Source organism: Mirounga leonina, unplaced genomic scaffold (genome assembly GCF_011800145.1).
Source record: "Mirounga leonina isolate KUSES-001 unplaced genomic scaffold, KU_Mleo_1.0 Mir_171, whole genome shotgun sequence".
Classification (NCBI taxonomy): domain Eukaryota; kingdom Metazoa; phylum Chordata; class Mammalia; order Carnivora; family Phocidae; genus Mirounga; species Mirounga leonina.
In genome coordinates this window covers 6,874,160-6,889,315 of record NW_023270436.1, presented here as the reverse complement: position 1 = coordinate 6,889,315, position 15,156 = coordinate 6,874,160, and the positions used below count along the sequence as shown (strand labels likewise).

Sequence of the window (15,156 nt, the reverse complement as noted above, 5' to 3'; positions counted from 1 at the left end):
AGAGAAGGAACCAGACAAGTAAAAGCACTCTTCCAAAATGGTGTGCAAAGTGATGAAGACCTTACAGGTAGGACTTCAGAGCTTGAGAAGAGAGTTGGAGCAGGGAGACCACCCTTTAGGAGGGAGAAACATGGTAAGAGAAAGTATGCAGTCGCACTCCGGGGACAAAGAGGCAGCCTGGCTGGTGCCCTGACTATGACAAGTTGTCACAGTTGGTATCAGTGGTCAAGGGCAAAACTGAAAAGTCACCAATGCTTCTCACTAGAATAGTGTATATAATCTCACCCTGATACACAAGGGTGACTTGTATGTATTTTATAGGTTAATACTGTAACTTTAGTCATTCTCTCCTTTCATGCAGCAATTGAGAATGTAGACTTCAATACAGCAAAAAAGGTAAGAAAAGAAAACCACAGTTTCCTTTTGAAACTTATATTTAATGTAAGTTTAGGAGAGTGTTTCTGGATACTGTCTAATGGTTGATATTTTGGGAATTAATGTGATATAACATTTTAATAACATTGCCATTTAAAAATGCATTTATAGGGGCTGGCTCCCTCAGTGGAGCATGCAACTCTTGATCTCAGGGTTGTGAGTTTGAGCCCCATGTTGGGTGTTGAGATTATTTAAAAATAAAATCATTTAAAAAAAAGAGATGTATTTAAAAATAAATAAATAAAAATAAAAATGCATTTATGGGTCCCCTGGGTGGCTCAGTCATTAAGCATCTGCCTTCGGTTCAGGACATGGTGCCAGGGTCCTGGGATCAAGCCCTGCATCGGGCTCCCTGCTCATGGGAAGCCTGCTTCTCCCTCTCCCACTCCCCCTGCTTGTGTTCCCTCTCTCGCTCTCTCTCTGTCAAAATAAATTAAAAAATCTTTTTAAAAAAATGCACTTAAAACAGATTGATTTAAACTCATTTTTACCAACTTTCCAAGGAATTTGGACTGTGGAGCATATATTGACTTTTTTTTTTTTTTTTAATTTTGCAGTTACAAGGACAAATCAAGTCTGGTTTTATTTCTACTGAAAATTATCATACTCTTGGTTGTCTCAACCTTGTGGCTGGAGATTTAGCAAGTGAAATTCCTGTGATAATTGGGGTAATTCTTTCTATAAAATTTTATTTTTTTGCTTCTGAGGTGTTTCTTCATTAGCACATAGTTTTGATTAAATTACGAATTAATTTGTAATGTGTAACAGAAACAGAGAAATTGTAAAATTAAAGTCATAAAATTAACTCAGTAAGTACACCTAAGTTTCTATGTTGGAAAACATAGTGCATCTTTTTTTCACTAATTTCTATCTGAAATTTAGCATTTCTTTCACTTATGAATCTAGGCAAAAACAATGAAAATCTAATTATATTCAAGGAGTATATTCTAATTGTATTCAAGGAATAGGCAACAATTCAATATAATTACAGCATTTGTAACATTTTTACCTGCCAGATTTATATTTTATATTAAGAAGCAGCTACATTTCTCTATGTATCCAGTTCAGTATTTCATCAGGGTTTCAAATGATTTAAAATTAATATTTTTGAATTTTGTTTTCAAAAATTTGTGGTTACTTTAATGAAAATACTTAACCAAAAACTATATCTCATCCTACTGGAAGAGGTCTTAAAGTTTACCCCATGTCTTTGCGGTGAGTTACGTGAATATGCCCGCTCCTTATTAAAAATCATGTAATAACAGCAAACAGCCAAGTTTGCTGTTCTTTCCATTCTGTTCTGTTGAAAGCAGACTAAGTGAGGAACTGGAAGATAAAAGCTAGTTGGGCTTGAATACATAAGTATATTTTGAAATTAGTAACATGTACAACTTGGGTGTTTCTACTTCGAGGAGACTTCAGATCTGAGAGCGAAATTTGCAATTGATGTGCTGTTTCACCTCTGTAGGGAACCGGTAATTGTGCAGTCTCAAAATGGGAACCAGACTCTTCAAAAGAAGGAATGACAGTTAAGAATGTTCTTAATACAGAGATTATTAAAGGTAAAATAAGTTAATGAAACTAGTTGGGGTCATTATGAGTGAGTTTTAATTTTCATGTCAATATGCTAAGTCTGGTGAATGGGCCATTTTACCTTACTGCTCTTTGAAACAAGCCAGATTAGTTTGATAATTGTCCACATACATGACTGTTCTTGACCTGTTTCAGTTTTTACTCTTCATTTTGGGAGGTTTTACATTTTAGTTGTCATCTAAAAATATATAGAGGCAGGAATATGAGAATGGGAACTTTTTGTTTAAGGGTAGTAGTTCTGCCTTTCCATAAATAATGGTAGTTTATTATTTAAATATGGCTATCTGTAACACAAAAATGTAATCTTTACACACATTGCTTTCTCTTTTGTAGGTGCAAAGAAGTTCCAGTTGATAGACAATCTACTTTTTGTTCTTGATACTGATGTATGTTTCCGATATTTCTCTTCCGGTGTTTTCATTTTGTATAATGTAGAGCAACAAAAATTTGTCAGACTTAACAAAGACAAGGACTTTAGCTGGGGTGGATTACTATCTGGTGTGCTGTGCTTTATTTCAGTACACATCAAACGATAGATCCTGCAATGTAAGATCTTGAAATGTCATTAAGATGTGTCCGTGATATGTTTCTTTTTACAGAATGTGCTGAGCGTCTGGGATATTTACACTCTGATTCCCATATGGAACTGGCCCTCTCTTCACATCGAAGAGTTTCTTCTTACCACAGAAGCAGATTCTCCTTCATTAGTCACCTGGTACATTATGACACCAATAGTGATTTCCCTTCTTTATAACCAGGTTTCTTGATCATTCGTTATGTATTACATTCTCACTAACCCTGTGGACAGACTGACAGGGTAAGGACCATTCCATCGTTGGCCAGATTCATTGAGAACAAATAGGCATTACAAACCTCCAAGTGGTTGTGTTAGAAAGAGTGTCAATCTGTGCCATAAACATGAAGAAATCAGGTTCATTGTCTTCTGTGGGAATTAGTTTTAACCTTTTAGAATATTCCTTTGACTTAGCCTATATCTAGCAATTGGCAAAGCTTATTTGAATCACTTAAACCTTTTTTTCTCTTTTAGGCAAGGGATTACAAATCTCAAATTAGTAGCTCTGACAACTACTACTGATAAGAAGGTATTAGAAAATTGTATTTCACATTTGTCCACATTATGTGTTAGACATAGCATTAAATAATATGAAAGTGGTTAAGTAGTACCCATAGCATTTTTACTCTGTGTTGACACAGACTTGACAAATCAGAAGTAATCCTGCAGAGTCTTTTTTACTTATTAAAAAAAAAAAAAAATGGAAGGGCACCTGGGTGGCTCAGTCAGTTAAGCGTCTAGCTCTTGATTTTAGCTCAAGTCATGATCTTAGGGTTGTGAGATTGAGCCCCGCACTCAGAGCAGAGTCTGCTTGTCCCCGTCCCTCTGTTCCTCCCCCCCACTCATGTGCTCTCTTTCTCTCTCATAAATAAATAAATAAAATCTTAGAAAATTGGATATAAATATCAGCTCCCCATTTCAAATGGAGCAATATTAAAAATATCCACAAGAAAATGTTCCTTTAGAGTGACTCCTACAGTTAGGAATTACATTCACCTTAAATACAAATTGTAGAATGAACTTCAGGTATATGCTTTTTCATTCAACAGATTTGGAGGGTGGAATATGGCATAATTTTATATGTAACATTTAAATAATACAGTAATGGACTTAATTATAAAATTGTTTTCTTGTACCAAATGTTTTAATCTAGGCCCACAATTATGAAGTACTATCCTGTTCTTATAAATTTATATGACCTACTATACTAATTGCTCTTCTTCTATTTTTCTTAGATGAAAAATCTCATGGTTTATTCATTACCTACGATGGAAATACTGTATTCTTTGGAAGTATCTAGCGTTTCCTCTCTGGTCCAATCCGGAATTAGCACAGTAGGTTGATATGTATTTTGTACTTTATAATAAAAAACATTAAGTAAGCTAGGGGGCACCTGGCTGACTCAGTCAGAAGAGCATTTGATTCTTGATCTCGGGGTTATGAATTTGAGCCCCATACTGGGTGTAGAGATTACTTAAATAAATAAATAATTTTTTTTTCCCTTTAAAGTTAAGTAAGCTAAGCATGAGTGGAAATTTGTGTAATACCTGGACAGATCTCAGGTTTACAACTATATTTATTATTACCAGATGTTTTCAAATACACTTGCCAAAGACCAGTCTTCATATAAGGAAAAAAAGCATATTAATCAAATAAAACCTGAATCATCCACTTACTCAGTTTTCTTGTGTCTCCACAGAAAATATGAATGATAAGTAATTTGGGGGGAGGGTCATTGCTTTTATGGACTTATCTTTTAATTATAATCTTTTTAAAGAACATTTATTACATTTGTTTCGTATATTCAAACACAGACACACTATATTTTTCCAAACCATTTGGAATTTACTTGCAGACATCATGGTCTGTTACCCCTAAATGCTTCAGGAGGTCTCTCCTAAGAGTAAGTGCGTTCTTCTATAGCACAATTATCACTCAGAAAATGTAACATTAATACAATACTATTATGAAGTATACCATCCAAATCCAGATTTTACCAATGGTGCCAATTACTTTAAAACTTTTTTTTCCTTGATCCAGCATCCAGTCAAGCATCATGCATGGAATTTTGTTGTCATGTTCACATGGTAGTCTGCTTTAATCTGTAATAGTTCCCTAGTCTTTTTGTTTTTTTAAGACATTGACATTTTCTGAATCCTAGCCTGTTGTGTTATACAGTGTCCCTCTATTTGGATTTGTCACAATTAGATGCATGCTGAGCTTTCCTGGCAAGGATACCACATAGGTAATACTGTATTGAACTGTGTCACATTAAGGGGCTCATGTCCATTTGTCCTATTACTAGTGATGACAAGTGTGATAACTTGGTCAGGGCAATTCTGCCAGATTTCTCCACTGTAAGGTACTTTTTCCCTTTTATCATTGCTAAGTAGATTCTGTGGTGGTATTCTGAGACTCCGGGAATATCCTTTTCCCCATTGGTTTTTTGCAGTGAATTTAGAATCCAGTGATGGGGGGCGCCTGGGTGGCTCAGTCGTTAAGCGTCTGCCTTTGGCTCAGGTCATGATCTCGGGGTCCTGGGATCGAGCCCCGCATCGGGCTCCCTGCTCAGCGGGAAGCCTGCTTCTCCCTCTCCCACTCCCCCTGCTTGTGTTCCCTCTCTCGCTGTATCTCTGTCAAATAAATAAAATCTTTAAAAAAAAAAAAAAAAATCCATTGATGGTTAATTCTCACCTAAACCAGTTGTTACCTTAGTAACTATAAAATGAATTATTTCTATATTTCAATTTTAAACATTTTTTTTTATTGTTGTAGGATACCATATACCTTCTGGAAGGAATTTGCAAAAATGATTCAAAGTAGGTCATGTTTTATTTTATCAAATAAGTTGTTAAATAGCAGCTAAGTTACAATTTACTTATTAATATTAATGACCAATACACTTACAGGAAAAACATTTTTCAGGGGCGCCTGGGTGGCTCAGTCGTTAAGTGTTTGCCTCCGGCTCAGGTCATGATCCCGGGGTCCTGGGATCGAGTCCCACATCGGGCTCCCTGCTCAGTGGGAAGCCTGCTTCTCCCTCTCCCACTCCCCCTGCTTGTGTTCCCTCTCTCGCTGTGTCTCTGTCTGTCAAATAAATAAATAAAATCTTCAAAAAAAAAAAAAAACTTTTTTCAGATTATCTGAAGACTCGGTCTCTGTCGTGGTACTCAGGTGTCTTACAGAAGCTTTACCAGAAAACAGGTAACTTCTCATTTTCTTTTGAGCTTTACCCCTTAATGATAAACTTAAATTCCCTGATTAATAAAAGTTTTACTGAAATTTCTTTTTCAATTTGTCAGATTGAGTCGGTTACTTCACAAACACAGATTTGCTGAAGCAGAGAGCTTTGCTATTCAGTTTGGACTAGATGTTGAGGTAAATCATTCATGAATTCATTTGTTCATCGAACAAGCCTTTTTTCATGTAATGGAGACTGGGGAAACAGACACGTAAAGCGTAACTGGAATTTAATGATCGAGCCTATAATTAAGATATGACCAAAGTACACTAGGGATTCAAAGGGGAGATTGATGCTTACTGGGGTGGAAAGACTTCACAGAGGAGGTCATTTTTATATCAGATCTTGAAGATGTTCCAGATGGTTCAGGAAGAGGAAGGGAATTCTAGGTGCAAGGACAGCATGAATAAAGTGAGGGAGGCTTTTGAGGCTTCCAGGAACTCCCGATTAGGTAGGAGTAGAGAATAGGTTATATGCACAAAGGAGTAAAAGGAGCTGACAATGGAACAGTAGGGGGCCAGAGCCTGGGGAGCATTGTGTGTATTGCAGAGGATTTATTTTATTATTATTTTTTTAAGATTTTATTTATTTATTTGTCAGAGAGAGTTTGCAGAGGATTTAGATTGTATTTTGCAGGTGATGGGGAGCTGCTATGAGTGTCCTGATTAGATTGTCGCTTTGTAAAGCTGGAGAATTGTTTGGGATGGGGCACACTTAGGGGTGTAAAGACCAATTGGGAGACAACAGCTTTCTGCATGAGACCTGAGCCAGTGCAGTGAGGTGAAGGTGTATAAGAGAGAGGGTCTGACACAAGAGGCGCAGAGGAGGTAGATCAGTGGAACTAAGTGATCAAACATCGGGAGGGACAAATGTAGGCAATGGGCTGGCAGGACTCTGGCTCGGCATACTCGTGAAATGGGGATGGCACTCCCTAAAATGAGAAGTATGTGTGGAAGAGCAGGTAGTGGTAAAAGATGAAGGGCCTGCTTTCTAAAAATTGCACAAGAAGGGGTCTTGTGAAATGAGGCTATCTGGTAGGAGATTGGAGAGTGATCTGAGCTGAATTTAGAGGTGGGAAACACGGGGGGATGGCCAGACCACTCTGGGCGAGTGTGTAGAGTAGAGAGATCTCATCTCAGGATGAGATCCAGGGGCACCAGCATGTAGGAAGTTAGGAATAAGGGCTATATGCATATGTGGGGAGAAATAAAGGAGGAAAACCACAAGAATGAATGATTATTGATAGAAGCCAAGGAAGGAGAAACTTTAGAGTCTAGTGGGGAGTGATTAGCAGTTTCAAATACTACAGATAAGATAAAGTATTAAAACTGGCAGAAGTCCATTGGATTTGGTGATTAGGTCATTGACATCCCTTAAAAAGTCCTGGAGAGTAATGAAGGAAAAGGCCTGATTGTAGTAAAGAGTTAATACTTCCTTAAGTGGGTGGTGGGCACTCCTGTGTTGTTGTTTTAAAAGTGTAACATTTTAGGGCACCTGGGTGGCTCAGTCGGTTAAGCGTCTGCCTTTGGCTGAGGTCATGATCCCAGGGTCCTGGGATCAAGCCCCGGATCTGGCTCCTTGCTCGGCGGGAAGCCTGCTTCTCCCTCTGCCCCTCCCCCAACTTGTGCTTGTGTGTTCTCTCTCTCTCTCTCTCACAAAAATAAATAAATAAATAAAATCTTTTAAAAAATAAATAAAAGTGTGACATTTTAAAACATATAAAACAATTTTGTGTGTTGTTTAGAAAGGTATATGAGTAAAGGGATAGAGAAATTAATGGGCTATTAAGCACCAAAATCAGATAATGGATACTTCTGGTTTGGACAAGGAGAACAATGTATTTGGGAAGAAGAGAAGGGGGTCTTAAGCTATATTGGTAATATTTATTTTTAAGTAGGGTGATGAGTACATGAGTGTTATATTATTACTTTCTGAACATCTGAAAGTTTCATAATAACTAACTTTTTAAAAGAGTGAATGGGAGCGCCTGGCTGGCTCAGTCAGTAGAACCTGTGACTCTTAATCTTGGGATCATGAGTTCGAGTCCCACATTGAACATAGAGATTACTTTAAAAATATCTAAAAAATTGTAAAGTGAATGGAGTGAAAAATCAGAATCAGTGAAAGCAGTTTTCAGGGAGTGGAGAAATACAAGTAGAGAAACTATGCTCTCTTACCATTTTTAGCTTTCAGAATTACAGACTCCTTGTCAAAGTTGGCATTTTGTTTATAAAAAGGGAACCTAGAGTTTTGGGTTTCTTTCTTTCTTTCTTTTCTTTCTTTCAGTGTGCACGAGCCAGGGGATGGGCAGAGGGAGACAGAGAATCTTAAGCAGTCTCCATGCCCAGCATGGAGCCTGACACGGGGCTTGGGACTCAATCTCTTGACCCTGAGATCATGATCTGAGCCCAGACCAAGAGTTGGATGCTTAACTGACTGAGCCACCAGGCGCCCCAGTATTGGGTATTTCTAACTCAGGCTGTTTCTAGCTGCTAAAGAACCTTTGACAGACTTAGAAAGCGAGGCATGCAACATAATCGTGTGGTCTTCTTTTAAAAACCAGCTCCATTACTTTGGAACTGCATAGTTTCAAGTACATTACTTACCCTTTCTGGAGTCTCGGTTTTCTTGATGGTATAATGGGAATGTTAGTATTTATCCCATAGGGTTATGGTGAGGTGTAAATGCTTGCTCAGGTTTTTATGAGAATTAAATGAGATAATTCACATAAGGCTTTTAGTACCCTGCTTGACACATGTAGTTCAGGACTCAAATGGTCTCCATAACTCTTAGCAAACTGGATTACCTTTGGGTTATCTGAGCATTACCTGCTTTACTGTTTATTCCTGGACCACATGAGGCTTCCCCTTTTTTCATAATAGTCTGTTGCCTGCAGCCTAAGAAGTCATGCACAGGCATTATTTTGCTTCAAGTTGCTTAATGTGGCATGTTTATATTACAGCTTGTTTACAAGGTGAAATCCAATGATATATTAGAGAGATTAGCCTTGAGTTCTGCAGACACCAGCGAGCAGACCGAATGGCAAAAACTCGTAGATGAAGCTAAGGAAAATCTACATAAAATCCAGGTGTGTTTTCCCTGTTTTGTGTGAGAGTATTCAGATTGATGGACTGATCAACATTAGGTCGCCTTACTGTGTCTGGCATTTCTGAAACAGGATGATGAATTTGTGGTGAATTACTGCTTGGAGGCTCAGTGGCTAACCTATGAAACAACCCAGGAAATGCTAAATTATGCCAAAACCAGGGTAAGTTTTTATAACATTTTTACCTGTTAGTCTCATGCAAAAGAAACCATCTCAAAAAAAATGAATTCTGGGGGCGCCTGGGTGGCTCAGTTGGTTAAGCGACTGCCTTCAGCTCAGGTCATGATCCTGGAGTCCCGGGATCGAGTCCCGCATCGGGCTCCCTGCTCGGCAGGGAGTCTGCTTCTCCCTCTGACCCTCCTCCCTCTCATGCTCTCTGTCTCTCATTCTCTCTCTCAAATAAATAAAATCTTTAAAAAAAAAAAATTCTGTCTCCATCACAGACATTTTTGCCATAGGCTCCCCTCAGTGAGCTTTGAATACCGCTGCTAGTTATATTCCTTAAAATCAAGGTGTAACAGATGGGCAAAATACTGTGAGCTGTTTCCATAAGATGCATTGTTTTTTTAAGATATGTCATTTCTTTATCGTTCACTGTTCATCTCAGATTTCAATGTGATCTGATAATTTGTTTCCTTTCACAGAAAATCCATCTTCTTTCATGAAAAAAACTAATATAGCAGATATTCTAACATTGTTTCTCATTGTTCATCTTAGCTTTTGAAAAGAGAAAATAAAACTGTTCCTGTCTATTCTGATGGTTTAAAAGAGGTAATTACATTATACTTAATTTGAGGGTAAATTTACCTTTACAATATGTTTTTCAATTCAAGATAGACCTGTGTTTTTTCAAGAGCAACTTATTTTAATTCTTGTTTCCTTACTGAAAAATGGGGATAATAATAGTACTTATAGGGTTATCTTGAAATCAAATGAAATAATTCATATAAACCATTTTGCATAGTGTCTGGCACTGGTTAAGCACACAAATGTTAACTGTTATGATGACTATCATGGTTTAAACTCTTATTTCAAAGTAAATTTTTGGTATAATCCAACTGGATTTTAACATAGGGCATTTATAAGTCACTGGGAAAAGTAATTAATTTTGAGGGGCACTTACAATCAATGTGTAAATGCCTTCTCTTTTGCAGTTTTATTGCACTGAATGTTACTGGAAATGTTTCCATTATTCCAAGGTTCTTTTTGTAACATTTATGAGAATTGACCTATAATATGGGATGAAATGAGCATGTGTGTAAGACTTCTGAAACAGAAAGCCTAATTTTTGGTGTTTTTAATTTTCTTGCATATGACATTCAGATTATCAGGTTATTTCTTTTTAGGTACTAAGGGCTCATGCAAAATTGACTACTTTTTATGGAGCATTTGGACCAGAAAAATTCAGGTGTGTACATTCCTCATTTTTTATTTTTAGATTATGAATTAGGTTTTAGTTTAGAATATCATAAAAGATAAAGTATTGCTTTGACTGAATGTGTTTCTGGGAATCGGGTGATGGAAAATATTATTTTCCTGCTAGGTTGTAGATACTCTTCTACACCATCTATGGGAACTGATAAATTTGAAAGGCAAACTTAAATGCACATATCTGGGGCTCATGGGTGGCTCAGTTGTTAAGCGTCTGCCTTCGGCTCAGGTTATGATCTCAGGGTCCTGGGATTGAGCCCCACATTGGGCTCTCTGCTCCGTGGGAAGCCTGCTTCTCCCTCTCCCACTCTCCCTGCTTGTGTTCCCTCTCTCACTGTCTCTCTCTGTCAAAAAATAAATAACATCTTTAAAAAAATAAAAATAAATGCACATATCTTTGCCTTAACAATTTCACTTCTGGCAGTTGATTCTATTAGATATGCTAACATGTGCACCAAGAATATCATTATTTACACAAATGAGATATAGTTATCTTAAATATAATATAAGTTTATTTGCCAAATTAACAATGACGGGAAGCTTTATTTTTTTCCTTGTGGCTAGTCAATCCCCCTTTCCCTGCTAGTTGCAGTGTTAGGCTAACAATCTGACATGTATTTGTCTATCTCTGGACTTGGTATTCAGTTGATTTTATGGTATTCATTCACCAGTATCATATAGGGTTTTTTTTTTTTTCAAAATTTTATTTATTTATTTGAGAGAGAGAGAGAGCACGAGTCGTGGGAAGGGGCAGAGGGAGAAGGAGAAACAGACTCCCCACTGAGCAGGGAGTCTGATGCGGGGCTTGATCCCAGGACCCTGAGATTGTGACCTGAACCGAAGGTAGATCCTTAACCAACTGAGCCACCCAGGTACCCACCAGTATCATATGTTTTAATTAATGTAATTTTAGAATGCCCTGTTATCTGGTAGACTAGCCCTGCTATACTTTCCTACTTTTCAGAATTTGGGGAGCAATTTTCTCATATTCGATTTTTTGTATGACATTTAGAATGAGAATCACCTTACCCAGTTTATTTGTTTTTTTTAAATTTAAATTCAATTAATTAACATATAATGTATTGTTAGTTTCAGAGGTAGAGGTCAGTGATTCATCAGTCTTATAAGACTCATTACATCACATGCCCTCCTTAATGTCCATCACCCAGTTACCCCATGCCCCATCCTCCTCCCCTCCAGCAACTCTCAGTTTGTTTCCTATGATTAAGAGTCCCTTATGGTTTGTTTCCCTCTCTGATTTCGTCTTGTTTTATTTTTCCCTCCCTTCCCTATGATCCTCTGATTTGTTTCTTAAATTCACATATGAATGAGATCATATGATAATTGTTTTTCTCTGATTGCATAATACCATCTAGTTCCTTCCATGTCATTGCAAATGGCAAGATTTCATTTCTTTTGATGGCTGAGTAGTATTCCATTGTATAGATATACCACGTCATCTTTTTTTTTTCTGACAAAGGATTTGTTTTTAGAACATAGGAAAACCATCTACAAACTAATAATACAAAGGCAAGCAGCCTAGTAAAACCAAAACATGGGCAAAGCACTTGAACACACATGACAAAAGAAGATCTATGAATGACCAGTAAATACATGAAAAGTCAAACATGGGATTACCCTGCAATCTAGCAATGCTCCTACATCTTTACCCAAGAGAAATAAAAAATGCATTTTTTTTAAAGATTTTATTTATTTATCTGAGAGAGAGAATGAGCAGGGGGGAGAGGCAGAAGGAGGGGGAGAAGCAGACAGGGAGCAGGGAGCCCGCCAAGCAGGGAGCCCAACTCGGGACTTGATCCCAGGACCCCAAGATCATGACCTGAGCCAAAGGCAGATGCTTAACTGATTGCGCCACCCAGGTGCCCCTAAAAATGCATTTTTATTCATAGTAGCCAAACACTGGTAATAATCCAAATATCCATCAACAGAACAATAGATGTACAACTGTGATGTGTTCGTACAAAAGAATAGTGCTCAGCAATAGAAAGAACAGACTACTGACACACACACAACAACATGGACTTATCTTTGAAACATTATGCTTGCAAGGGTCCTGCAGTTGGAAGAATAACAGCCCCTTAAAGATGTCCAGGTCCAAATCCCCATAATCACTTGGCAAAATGACCATAATATGATGAAGGTTGAGATGGGGAGATAACTTGGGATCACTCGAGTCCTTAAAAGCAGAGAAAGCCTTCCTGGCTGTGGTCAGAGGGAGATATAACAAAGGATGAATGGTCAGAGATACAACGTTGCTGATTTTGAAGATGGAAGAAGGGACAACGAGCCAGGGAATATGGGTGGTCTCTAGAGGCTGAAAAAGGCAAGGAAAGAGACTCTTCCCTAGAGACTCCACAAAGGAACAGCTCTGCCAACACCTTGACTTTGACCCACTGAGAACACTTATTGGACTTTTTTTTAATTTTATTTTTTTAAGATTTTATTTATTTATTTATTTAAAAATTTTTTTTTTTAATTTTTAGATTTTATTTACTTATTTGAGAGAGAGAGACAGAGATAATGAGAGCACAAGTGGGGAGGAGAGGGAGAAGCAGGCTCCCCACAGAGCGAGGAGCCTGACGCAGGGCTCGATCCCAGGACCCCCGGGATCATGACCTGAGCCGAAGGCAGACACTTAACCAACTGAGCCACCCAGGCACCCTAAGATTTTATTTATTTTTTTAACAGCGAGAGACACAGTGAGAGAGGGAACACAAGCAGGGAGAGTGGGAGAGGGAGAAGCAGGTTTCCCACTGAGCAGGGAGCCCAAAGCAGGGCTTGATCCCAGGACCCTGAGATCATGACCTGAGCCGAAGGCAGATACTTTACTGACTGAGCCACCCAGGCGCCCCACTTTTTGGACTTTTAACACACAAACCTGTAAGATAATAAATTTCTGTGGTCTTAAGCAGTTAACTTTGTAGTAATCTCTTACAGCAGCAACTAGAAACAATCTTCACTGGTTTTCTTATTTTGAGATTTGATTCAAGTGTATGTTTTAATTCCTTCAAACCAATATTTTCCTAAGTTTTTTGGTTTCTTTCTGTTTTTATTCCTACTCTTTTTTTTTTAAATTAAGTTCAATTAATTAACATATAATGTATTATTTGTTTCAGGGGGTACAGGTCTGTGATTCATCAGTCTTATATAACACCCAGCGCTCACCACAACACATACCCTCCCCAATGTCCATCATCGAGCCACCCCATCTCCCCCCCTGCCCCAAGCAACGCTCAGTTTGTTTCCTAAGATTAAGAGTCTCTTACAGTTTATCTCCCTCTCTGGTTTTGTCTTGTTTCATTTTCTCCTCTCCTCCCCTATGATCCTCTACCTTGTTTCTTAAATCCCTCATATCAGTGAGATCATATGATAATTCTCTTTCTCTGATTGACTTATTTTGCTTAGCATAATACCCTCTAGTTCCATTCACATCGTTGCAAATGGCAAGATTTCATTTTTTGATGGCTGAGTAGTATTCCATTGTATAGCTATACCACATCAACCTTATCCATTCATCTGTCGATGGACGTCTGGGCTCTTTCCATAGTTTGGCTATTGTGGGTATTGCTGCTCTAAACATTGGGCTGCACATGCCCCTTCGGATCCCTACATTTGTATCTTTGGGGTAGTACCTTACCCAGTTTAAAGAAATGTTATTTGGGGGGCACCTGAGTGTCTCAGTTGGTAAGTGTATGACTCCTGATCTCAGCTTGGGTTGTGATCTCAGGGTCGTGAGATCGGGCCCTGCGTCACACTTCTTGCTCAATGCTGAGTCTGCTTGAGATTCTCTCCCTTCCTCTCCCTCTGCGGTACCCCTGCTTGTATGCATACACTCTCTCTGTCTAATAAAGATAGAAAATCTTTTTTAAAAATCCTTTTTTATTAGGATTTTAAATTTTTACTTATTTTTTTTTTATTAGGAGTATGCTGAACTGAAGATCAATTTGGGGAGAACCCTTATCTTTATAGTATTGAATCTTCCAATTTAAGGACATTATGTGTCTTACTTATTCTGTCCTTTTTTTATGTTCCTGAATGGTATCCACTCGGTTGTCTTTTTTTTTTAATTCATTTTTTATTTTATTTATTTATTTTTAAAGATTTTATTTATTTGACAGAGAGAGAGAGAGCGAGAGAGGGAACACAAGCAGGGGGAGTGGGAGAGGGAGAAGCAGGCTCCCCACTGAGCAGGGAGCCCAATGCAGGGCTTGATCCCAGGACTCTGAGATCATGACCTGAGCCGAAGGCAGACGCCCAATGACTGAGCCTCCCAAGCAGCCCTATTTTATTTTAGAGAGAGGGAAGGAGATGGACAAGCAGACTCCCTGCTAAGTGCAGAGCCCAACGCAGGGCTCAATCCCAGGACCCCGAGATCATGCATGAGCTGAGTCAAAATGAAGAGTTAGATACTTAACTGAGCCACCCAAAATGAGCCACCCAGGCACCCTTCATTCATTTTAAAAACTTAATAGGAGTTCCTTGGTGGCTCAGTCAGTTAAGTATCTTACTTCAGCTCAGGTCATGATCTCGGGGTCCTGCGATCGAGCTCTGCATCGATCTCTCTGCTCAGTGGGGAGTCTGCTTTGCCCTCTCCTTCTGTGCCTTCCTGGATTCTTGCTCTCACTTGCTTGCTCTTTCTCTCTCTCTCTCAAATAAATAAAATCTTTATTAAAAAAAACACTTAAAATAATTGCTTCTATATGCAGTGATTATCTCAGGAAGGACCTATAAGAAGAGATATGACTTTCAGGGAGG

The 15,156-nt window shown here is 38.4% G+C and overlaps 1 protein-coding gene across 1 annotated transcript in view; it reads left to right on the top strand.

Moving 5' to 3' along the window:
- Positions 1-15,156, top strand: part of KNTC1 (kinetochore associated 1) — a 70,513-nt gene that overhangs the window by 11,932 nt on the left and 43,425 nt on the right. The window contains exons 7-20 of the mRNA XM_035016919.1: positions 362-396; positions 993-1,103; positions 1,904-1,997; positions 2,362-2,414; positions 2,628-2,743; positions 3,077-3,131; positions 3,838-3,936; positions 5,378-5,421; positions 5,741-5,806; positions 5,905-5,980; positions 8,806-8,931; positions 9,022-9,111; positions 9,667-9,720; positions 10,296-10,357. Of these exons, the coding sequence (XP_034872810.1) occupies positions 362-396; positions 993-1,103; positions 1,904-1,997; positions 2,362-2,414; positions 2,628-2,743; positions 3,077-3,131; positions 3,838-3,936; positions 5,378-5,421; positions 5,741-5,806; positions 5,905-5,980; positions 8,806-8,931; positions 9,022-9,111; positions 9,667-9,720; positions 10,296-10,357 (1,081 nt within the window). The remainder of the gene's footprint in view (positions 1-361; positions 397-992; positions 1,104-1,903; positions 1,998-2,361; positions 2,415-2,627; positions 2,744-3,076; positions 3,132-3,837; positions 3,937-5,377; positions 5,422-5,740; positions 5,807-5,904; positions 5,981-8,805; positions 8,932-9,021; positions 9,112-9,666; positions 9,721-10,295; positions 10,358-15,156) is intronic.